General features: G+C 50.9%; 1 protein-coding gene across 1 annotated transcript in view; it reads right to left on the reverse strand.

Annotated features, from left to right (window-relative positions):
• Positions 1–6,947, reverse strand: part of Lbp (lipopolysaccharide binding protein) — a 22,942-nt gene extending 15,995 nt beyond the window's left edge. Inside the window, exons 1-5 of the mRNA XM_026787039.1 lie at positions 6,709–6,947; positions 4,389–4,503; positions 3,315–3,443; positions 735–890; positions 94–157 (exon numbers count right to left, since the gene is read on the reverse strand). Of these exons, the coding sequence (XP_026642840.1) occupies positions 94–157; positions 735–890; positions 3,315–3,443; positions 4,389–4,503; positions 6,709–6,832 (588 nt within the window). The 5' untranslated portion in view covers positions 6,833–6,947. The remainder of the gene's footprint in view (positions 1–93; positions 158–734; positions 891–3,314; positions 3,444–4,388; positions 4,504–6,708) is intronic.
• Positions 6,948–9,620: the final 2,673 nt, after the last annotated feature.

Below are 9,620 nucleotides of genomic sequence, written 5' to 3' on the forward strand. Positions count from 1 at the left end.
GTGTGTGTGTGTGTGTGTGTAACAGGCCCCCAGAGCCTGTCCAGAGACAGTGGCATGTGAGGAGATCCGCCTGGCCCCCTTGGCCTTAATTACCTTGTTCTCCAATACTTTTCGGATCTTAGACTCGATCTGGTTGTGGAAGAGATTCAGCAGCCACCTGGGCAGGGGACAGAGTACACAGTCAGCTGTCTGCCACTGGGTACAGGGACAGTGGGGATGGAGAAAGCCAAGCTCTGCCATCTGGAGATGGAGAGATGGCTCAGCGATTAAGAGCCCTGACTGTTTCTGCAGAGGACCTATGGTTGGTTCTCACATCCACATCAGGTGGCTCACAATCAGGGTCCCAGAGCCCCGCCGTGGCCAGTATGGCTGGTTCAGTCCCCTATCATAGCTGATAAGATCAGGGGATTTGGGCTTGGAACTAGAACCTGGTTTTCTAGCAAGGGCAACAGAGACTGGGAGGCAAAATGACTTGACCCTAAACTTGAACTTTGGCCAAAGCCACATGTTCCTCCAACTACCCAAAGCTTCCTCCCCTGACAAGGTCCCCTAAGTCTGTTGACTTGTGGAAATGGCACCTCAGCATTCCTGCCTGGGTCTGCACCTGTGTGTCCCAGCAGGGTCCCCAAGGGATAGTCTCCACTGTCAGTGGGACACTAAGCATTCCACCCAGATCTGGACACTTATCAGAGCCCACTGAAGATCATACCCAGGGGGTCCCCATGGTGACTCACCCCACATTTCCTGATATGTCCATGTCCACGTCATAGATGCGGCTGCTGCACCTGGAGGCAGTGACCGTGGGCCTCCCTGAGGGATCGCTGCCCAGCAGGAGGTTCACTGAGATGGCAATACCCTTGACATTCAGGTCAAAGGAGCCCTGCAGTTTCCTGGAGGCCAGAGGGGCAGTTATTCATTGTGGCTAGGATCTGCCACCACTGGGGCGGAAAGAGGAACTTGGATTCTTATTCAAAAGGAGCGGACACCAGGAAGGATTTATGAGTTAATCAGAAGCAAGAAAAAAAAGATTTAATCACAAATAAAAGAGCTGGTAGAGCTGGTAGAATGCCAGGGGTCAAACAAACCCCATATATATATACATGGCAAAAAGAATTAGCTTCTGAGCTGGTGGGGTTGGGAGGCGTTGCCTCCTTAACATATGAGCATATACGGGGGTGGGGGTTCATTTCTTAGTCCACACAATGAACAAAGTAGCAAGGAAGCGAGAAAGCAATGGAAAGAAACCCAAGCTCTGCCAAGCGCTGAGCAGAGGAAAAGTTACGGAAAATGAACCTACGACAACGCCAGTTCCCACCACAAAGCTGAGGCTTTTGAAGATGAAGGCCAATCGGCACTGCAGGTGCTGTGGCCCACAAAGAACACTGGAGCATTTTCTGGAACCACCCGGCACAGCTGTTGGAGTTCCAGAACACACGATCAGGCCCCAATACCTGACTCCCAACTCTTTCTCTGTGATGTGTGTGTGGGGTGGCTCACTGAAGCATCTTGAGTAGTAGGAAAACCAAAAACAACCCACAAAGAAGTACCTTCAGGAAACAGCCTGAGGGGACCTGGGGAGATCACAGCAGTTAAATGTTGAACTGCTCCTGCAGAGACCCAGAGGGCCGGCAAGGATAGTCAGCCCAGGTCCAGTGTGATGCAAGGCCTATGGCCACCAGGGGTGAGCATATCCCCCTCTCTCACCTATCTCCATGCACATCATACAGAATAAAACCAACCTTAAAAAAAAAAAAAACTTGCCTGGGTGGTGGTGGTGGCGGACGCCTTTAATCCCAGCACACAGGAGGCAGAGGCAGGGGGATGTCTGTGAGTTCAAGGCCAGCCTGGTCTGCAGAGTGAGTTCCAAGATATCTAAGAACTTACACAGAGAAACCCTAAAACAACAGAGAAAGTGGCAAGAACATCTTTCTTAGATTTACTTTTATTCATGTGTGTGTTTGCATCGGTGTGTGTTTAGGTGGCCATGGAGACCAGAAGAAGGCATCCAGTTCCCTAGAGCTGGAGTTACAGGCAGTTGGGAGCTGCCTCACGTGAAACTAGGAACAGATCTCAGGTCCTCTGCAGGAGCAGCCAGTGCTCTTAACTGCTGAGCTCTCTCTCTAGCCCCCAAATAAGTGTAATAATGGATGCTGCCATTTCAGCATGTAAGCTTCAGTGGCCTGTGTAAGAATCAGTACGATTTGTGCGCCCCTTCCCCCTTCCCTAGTTACACCAAATCTCTAAATTTGGCCATCCGACACTTCTAGTGGGGCTCAGTTTATACCAGATACTTTGTAAAAACACATTGCTGGAAGCTACCATAGGTCTTTGGAGTAGATGTGAACAGGCCACCAAGCTGAGACTGGTCCTGGGCTTAATTGTGCCCCCAAACGCACAGGTTAAAGCCCCACCCCCAGTAGCCCTTGGTGGTGACACCACAGGGAGACAGCCCTGTCGATGCGATTAACAGAGGCATGGAGGGCGTGTCGTCATAGAACGCCCTAATGCTGCGACCTTTTCATACAGTTCTTCACGTTGTGGTGACCCCTGAACTGTAAATTATTTTTGTTGCTACATCATAACTGTAATTTTGCTACCGTTATGAATTGGAATGAAAACATCTGTGTTTTTCAATGATCTTAGGCGACTTCTGTGGAAGGTCATTCAACTCCAGAAGGGTGGCGACCCACAGGTTGAGCGCCACTGTCACAGGAGGTTAGAATGTAGGGAAGCAGACATCAGTGCTGTCCAGAGTCTACAAGGAAATGTGGCAAGCGCATGCCATCTGCAAGCTGAGGAGAGAGGCCCCTGGGGAAGCCAGGCCTGTTCCTCCTTGACCTTCTCAACTCTAGAGTCCTTAAATCACCCATGTGTGTTTTGTGGGGCTGCCCCATCCAGGGGCTGGACTGCTGGTGACCCCAAATAGCTTTTAATGCTGGCCAGTAGGAGTGAGCAGGTTGAGCTGGGGACTTTCTGGGCATCTCTCACAGTACCCAGCATCCTGTTCCATGAGCTCCAACTGTCTCTAATCTTACTTACTTCTCCCATTCCGAGGGAAGGGACATTTGGAAGGTCATTTCCCAAGGACAGCCCTAGCTCAGGGAGGTCCTGGCTTTGGGGTCTAGATCTGTGGGAAACAAACCAGGAACAGGCCGTGTGTCTCATTTAGTCCACTCTGAATAAGAGGATGTGGAAGAGAGAGAGAGAGACTCAGGACACCTGTCTGTCCATCATGTGGTCTTTCAGTAACCCAGGAAGAAGAACTGAAGACTGAGAGAGACCACAGGCCCAAGGGCAGATGGGACTTAACTTACAGGAAGGACTTGCGTGCCTTCCACTTGCCTCGGAGCCCGATGGAAGAGTCGGAGATGGCCAGACTCAGGCCTTGGCCTGGGAGCGGCTTCAAGGAGGAGCCACGCAGCTCACAGCTCTGGACCTCCAGGCTGTAGGGAGACAGAAGGGTGGCATCAGGCTGGTTTTGGGACACGACTAACCCAAGAACCACGCTTTCTCCTTTTCAGCCTTGATTGGTGGAGCACCGGGCATGTTTGGGACACTTCCTGATGTCACTGGGGCCCCTGCAGCAGGCTGAGTGAATACACTCTGAGGAAGGGGTTTAGGGGCTTTCAGGAACACAGGATTGGGCCCTATGAACCTCAGTGGCCATTGACAGTTTCCTGAGGTGGGCAGATACGCTCTGTTAGATGGCAGATCCTTCTTCCAACCCTGGCTTCCTCATGCCCAGGAAGGGGGCCAGATTTAAGAAAGCCTGAGATAGCCCTTAGAGAAGACTGGAAGGGGCTAGGGCTGTCCATGGGAAACAATAGGTCAATTCCTTTTGGGGTGGAGAGGCTGGGGGAGCTTGGTATACGGCAAGCGCTAAATAAATGTGCACTAACAAAAGGAATAACAGAAGGGAAACACTAAGTTCAGAGGGCGTTCATAGGCTGCAGGCCTGACTGCCCTCTTTCTGCTGTCCACCCTTCACGCCTCTTTAAATAAACACGAGCCCCTTACATCGAGTAAAGCCTTGAAGACTCATCTTGGGTGCCCCCTCCTCTGGGAAGCCTTCCCTGACTTCCCCACCCACAAAAGGCAACATTAGTGCTCAGGATACTAATTCATTTTAAGTTCTAAGCCTATCTTCCCTTCCAGGCTACGTGAAGTGACTGGATCCTGAGCTTGCCCTCTAAGGCAGAGAGAGCAGCAGCAGCTCCATTATACAGGTGAGGAAAGTGAGGCTCAGGCCACACACTCAGGAGGTATTAACACTGCTGTATGTTGAATGCAAGGACCCAGCTCACTTCAACAACCCCCCTCTGAACTCCCACTGCCTGCACCAAGAGGCCTCCAGGACCACTCCTGAGCTCTGTCCCCTCCCCACTCACCTGTGAAACTCATAACGCCCACGGCCCACATGTTTGATCTTGAAGTCCCCGGTGAAGTCAGGCAGCGTGATCTTCTGTAGTTCTGTCTGCAGCACCAACAGCCCCTCCTTGGCCGCTGCAGACAAGGAAAAGCTGGGGTCAGCCCGGACACCCTGCCCCCTCTCCTGGGCTCTCGATTCTTTGGTGGCTTTCACCTTCCCTGACTAGAGAGGCTGGTGTCCTTGCTGACAGTAATCACAGCCCAGGCTGCCCAGCCCAGCTGTGCCAGAGAGTCAGAAGAACGCCTGCATATCATGAAGTTCTTAGGCTGGTGCCCACACATAATGGGATGGAGAGGCCTTTACCAACTACACAACCAGGAAAGGAGTGCTGCCGGCCTAGGGTGTGGCAAACACTGGAAGGATTTCAGGGCTAGAATCCTGGACATAACTGAATGTTTTTCTTTTTAAATATTTATTTATTTATTATTTATACAGTATTCTGTCTGCTTGTATGCCTGCAGGCCAGTAGAGGGCACCAGACCTCATTACAGATGGTTGTGAGCCACCATGTGGTTGCTGGGAATTGAACTCAGGACCTTTGGAAGAGCAGGCAATGCTCTTAACCTCTGAGCCATCTCTCCAGCCCCCAACCGAATGGTTTTGAATAAGTCCCCAGGCTCAACTTTCTCTATCCTTCAAACAAGACAACAATGGTACCCTCCTCATGGGTGAGATGGGGTCCATCCTGTCACAGCAGTGGCAGCCTAGACCGAGCAGGTGCCCAGAGCTTGTGACTGGCATAGACAGTAGGTGCTCCGTAAATTCCCAGACCAGCAAAGGGGGATTAACATTACTAAAAGTGTGGAAAGGACAAAACACCCAAACTCAGGGCACTAGACACACACATGGTACATGGCACCAACCTCAGAGCGCTGGGCACACACATGGCACTGATCTCAGAGCCCTGGACACACACATGTCACCCAAACTTAGAGGACTGAGCACACACATGGCACATGGCACCAACCTCAGAGCACTGGGCACACACATGTCACATGGCACCAACCTCAGAGCTCTGGGCACACACACGGTACATGTCATCAGTCTCCGAGCATGGAGCACACACATGCACATGTGCCCAGGAAGGGCAGAAGACAAATGCACCTGACTTAGGGTTTCCAAACAAATGCAGTTAGTGGCCCTACTGTGTCTCTGACAGGAGCAGAACCCAAGTGTCTACCCTAGTCGGGCTGTGCACAGGTCTCTAGAGGCTTCCCTTTCACCTCCTGTAATGCAACCTCTTCTCTAAAGTGTGTACAGCAGGAGCCCTCTGATGGATTGCCACCCTTGTCCCTGGCTAGTTCTCATTGCCTTTTCTACTTACTTCCTCCTGAAGGCTCTCCCCGATTTTACCCTGCCATTGCCTGTCTGAGATCCCAGCATCCCTAACCAGCTGAGGGATGTTGTGACCTCCAGAAGACGAGGCAGTGGAGGCTCTCCAGATGTGGCGTGTCGTGGCTGTGCAAGCACCTCAGCTGCCTCGCGCCCTGGACACAATAATTCTGTGGTATTATATCAGTAGCTTATCAAATACTTTTTCTCCCCAGGTTCTAAAGTGGGGACAGGCCCGGTGGCACAGAACTATAACCCAGGCTACTTTGGGAGGCGGAGGCAGGAAAACTGTAACATGTTCAAGTCCTGTTTGAACTGTAGAGTGAGTTCAAAGCCAGCCTGGGTAAAATTCAGTTTGCTATCCAAAATTCGAAACTGAAACAGAGAGAATGTGTAGTCGTGGCTGTAGATCAGTGGTCAAGTACCCGCCTGGCATGTGCAAGGTCCTGGGTTCGATCCCCAGTACTGCAATAAATAAATGAAAAACAAAAACAAAACAAAACAAAAACGGGAGTAGCATGAATATAGGCATGTGAGGCCTGCTTATCTTGAAAGGTACCAATCAGGACGTTTTAAAGTTTGGTAAGTTATATGACCACCTCCCAGATCCCAGGGTGGAACATCCCATCCCCCCAGAAGACCTCCCTTAGTCCCTCCCAGCCTCTAACTGCCTCCAGCTATGACGTGTTTCAAACTCCACCAAGACTCTTCCTGAAGGAACCATCCCAGGCCCCTGCGTTGGGTTGTTTATCGAGCTCTCCACAACCTGCCTTTCGGGTGCAGAAGTCAGTGGGCTGAGGTAACACATCTAGGGAGTGACCTGGCCAGAATCGCAGCTTTGGTCACATGACTCATGTAGCAGGCTCCCTACCAGAGGTGCACGTCCTCCCTGTCTTGGCTGTGCATGGTGTCGGTCTCCTAGGCCAGCCTGCAGTGCGGCTTCTTACCGTACTCCAGGCCCTTGTCGGTGATCCGGGCCACCAGGGCGGGGTTGGCACCTCGAGTCCCGGGCGTGGAAAGGAGCAGCAGCCCCAGAAGTGTAGAGAGCAGAGGCCCAGTCCCAGCCTCCATCCTGGACCGTGGGTGAGTGGGGACTGTGTCAATGTGGGCTGGCTCTGGAGCCCTTAAAGTAGCCGAGGCCCAGGGTTGAGGGTGGTTCTTGAGGGAGGGAGGGCTCCTGCAAGCGGGAAAGGGAGGCCTGTGGACTGGAACTTGCTTGCGACACCACTGGGGTCATTGCTGTTGCCACTGCTCAGGTTAGGAGGGTTGGTCTGGACCCAAGGGTTAAGCCCCGCCCACCGAGGGAAGCCCGCACTCACTGGGGTTTCTGCCTTGCCTTGGCCAATCTCTTGACCTCTCTGCTAGGACCGCCTGGAGTCACAGACAGGAAACTACGCTCATTCAGGGTCACAGGCCAGCCAAAGAAAGCTGGATGAGATAATAGGTGTGGCTCCATCTGGACTCTCCCTTTTTTCAGCTCTGTTTAAATAACCACCTCCCCTCCCAGTCTTGCTGTGGCATAATTGTCTGGATGGCAACTTGGCAAGTCTTCAAACGTTAGTTTCCAGGACCAAGCCAAGCCAAACACCACCCAAAAGCTCTCAAAACAGCCTTGTGCCCCGTGAGCCCAGCAATCTTCCTTCTGGAACTTGCTGTACATAACTCAGCCAGTGTGCAAATGTGTCAGCTGCTGCACTGTGTGACCCAGGGAGAGGAGTGAGCCCCGGGGAAGGTGTCAGGGAAGAGAGACTGGTCACGCTGGGTGCTTCTTTCAAGCGAGATTGTAATGGCACGGCTCCTCCAAGAGCTGGACTTGGCAGCGTCATCCTTACTTACAGGATCGTATGTCCTCCCTGTTTCCCGGTATTCTACAAAATTCTTCCGTTTGTTTGTTTCTCTGATATTGGAGATGGGGTCTCCCTATGTAGCTCAGGTTGGTCTTGAACTCTTGATCCCCTTTAAGTCCTTTCCACTTCCCTAATGCCAGCATTCGAAATTCCAAGAGGTGGCAGCTTATAAGATAGATGTTAACTGCTAAACATGCTCAGATTCACAGAATAGAGGGCGTCAGGGACCCTCACCCAATATCAGAGCACCAGGGACCCCTCACACGACATGAGAACATCAGGGCCCCTCACAAGACATCAGAGCGTCAGGGACCCTTACAGGACATCAGATCATCAGGGACCCCTCACATGACATCAGATCATCAGGAACCCTCACACGACATCAGAGTGTCAGGGACCCTCATATGACATCAGAACCTCAGGGACCACTCATATGACATCAGAGCATCAGGGACCCTTGGACATCAGAGCAGATAGTAGTGCCTGCCTTCTTCAATCTTTCATTCTGAATATAAGCTAACACAAAACGCTGAACTTCCTGGACGGCTAACAGAAAAGTTCTAAGTGTGCAAAGAGAATGGAGCAGGACCATGGCTCCACCATACAGTACTAACCCAGCATGCGCAAACCCTGTGGGTGTGAGGATATGTCCACTATGAGGAGCTAGCCCCATGAAGCCAAGGCTGCAATGTTCCACAGCCAGAGAATCTAGGGAAATAAGAAAGATTCACACCCAGGTGTTGTGGAATATTATTTTAGCTAGGCAAACATGTGTTACATTTGTTTATGCTACAAAATGTTACTTTAACGTGTAAAGGTGTGTTATATCCGTTTATGCTGCATTTGTTTAATGGTGTAAAGATATGTGTTTAATTATGCAAAGGTCTGTTGCATTTGTTTCACCTTGCCCTGAATGGCCAATAGCTGGGCAGGAAAAGGATAGGTGGGGCTACAAGGCTAGGAGAATAAATAGGAGAGGAAGGAGAAGGAAGAGGAAGAGAACGAGGAAGAAAGACAGGGACATGCCTGGGGCAAGAAGCTAGGCAGCCACGAGTCAGCCAGACGTGAGAAGCAGTGAAATTAAGATAAAAGAAGGAAAGAAAAATAAAATGTCCCAAGACAAAAGGTAGATAAAGAGAAACCGGTTAATTTAAGTTGAAAGAGCTAGCCAGAAACGAGCCTAAGATAGGCCAAGCATTCATAAAAAATAAGAAGTCTCTGTGTCATGATTTGGGAGCTAGTTGGTAGGTGGCCCAAAAGAAAGAGCCTGGTACATCCAGGGCCGTGAAGACCCTGAGAAGCAGGTAGCCTTCCTGCCCACAGCCTAGTCTGTCTTTTCGTCCCTATGAAGCCTCCTTGGCTCCTGAGTTCTGCGTGTCGGAGCTTTGAGAGTGAGCTCTCTGCACCATCCAGGTTGCTGGCTTTTAAATAAACCCGATTTCCTACCTGCCAGCTCTCCTCTCCCAAGGACCAGCTTCCAGGAGGGGAGTGGCCTGCCTCTGGGTCTGGTTTGGTGACAGAGCTACAGAAATGAATGGGAAGTGTCATTTCCAGTGACACTATATTGTAGGGTTCTATGCCTTACGATAATCAAGATCAAAATTATCAAGGGGTTATGAAGGTTGTCTCTGATAGTTGGGTAGGATTGTGGGTGTTTGGGGCTCAAGATAGAACTCCATGATAGACTACTCACTCAGCACACACATGACATTTACCTGTATTTTCCTGGGTACTGGTATATATGTTTACAGTAAGTAAAGATAATAACATTTCACAGCAGGAAACAAAATTTACAGGAGGGATGGTCTTGTGTGTTTGGCATTGCCCCATCTTGTTTTACCTTTGTCTCCAGGACCACTCCCAGGTGCCCCTGGAGTCCCAGAATCCTTTGCACTTTCCCCAGCGTGGCATTTACATTCTGCTTTTGATAACTGTGGTCACTTGGAAACATGTCTCAAAAAATCTGGAGTGAAGCCGGGCGGTGGTGGCGCACGCCTTTAATCCCAGCACTC

This window comes from Microtus ochrogaster, linkage group LG8, assembly GCF_000317375.1.
Source record: "Microtus ochrogaster isolate Prairie Vole_2 linkage group LG8, MicOch1.0, whole genome shotgun sequence".
NCBI classification, from domain to species: domain Eukaryota; kingdom Metazoa; phylum Chordata; class Mammalia; order Rodentia; family Cricetidae; genus Microtus; species Microtus ochrogaster.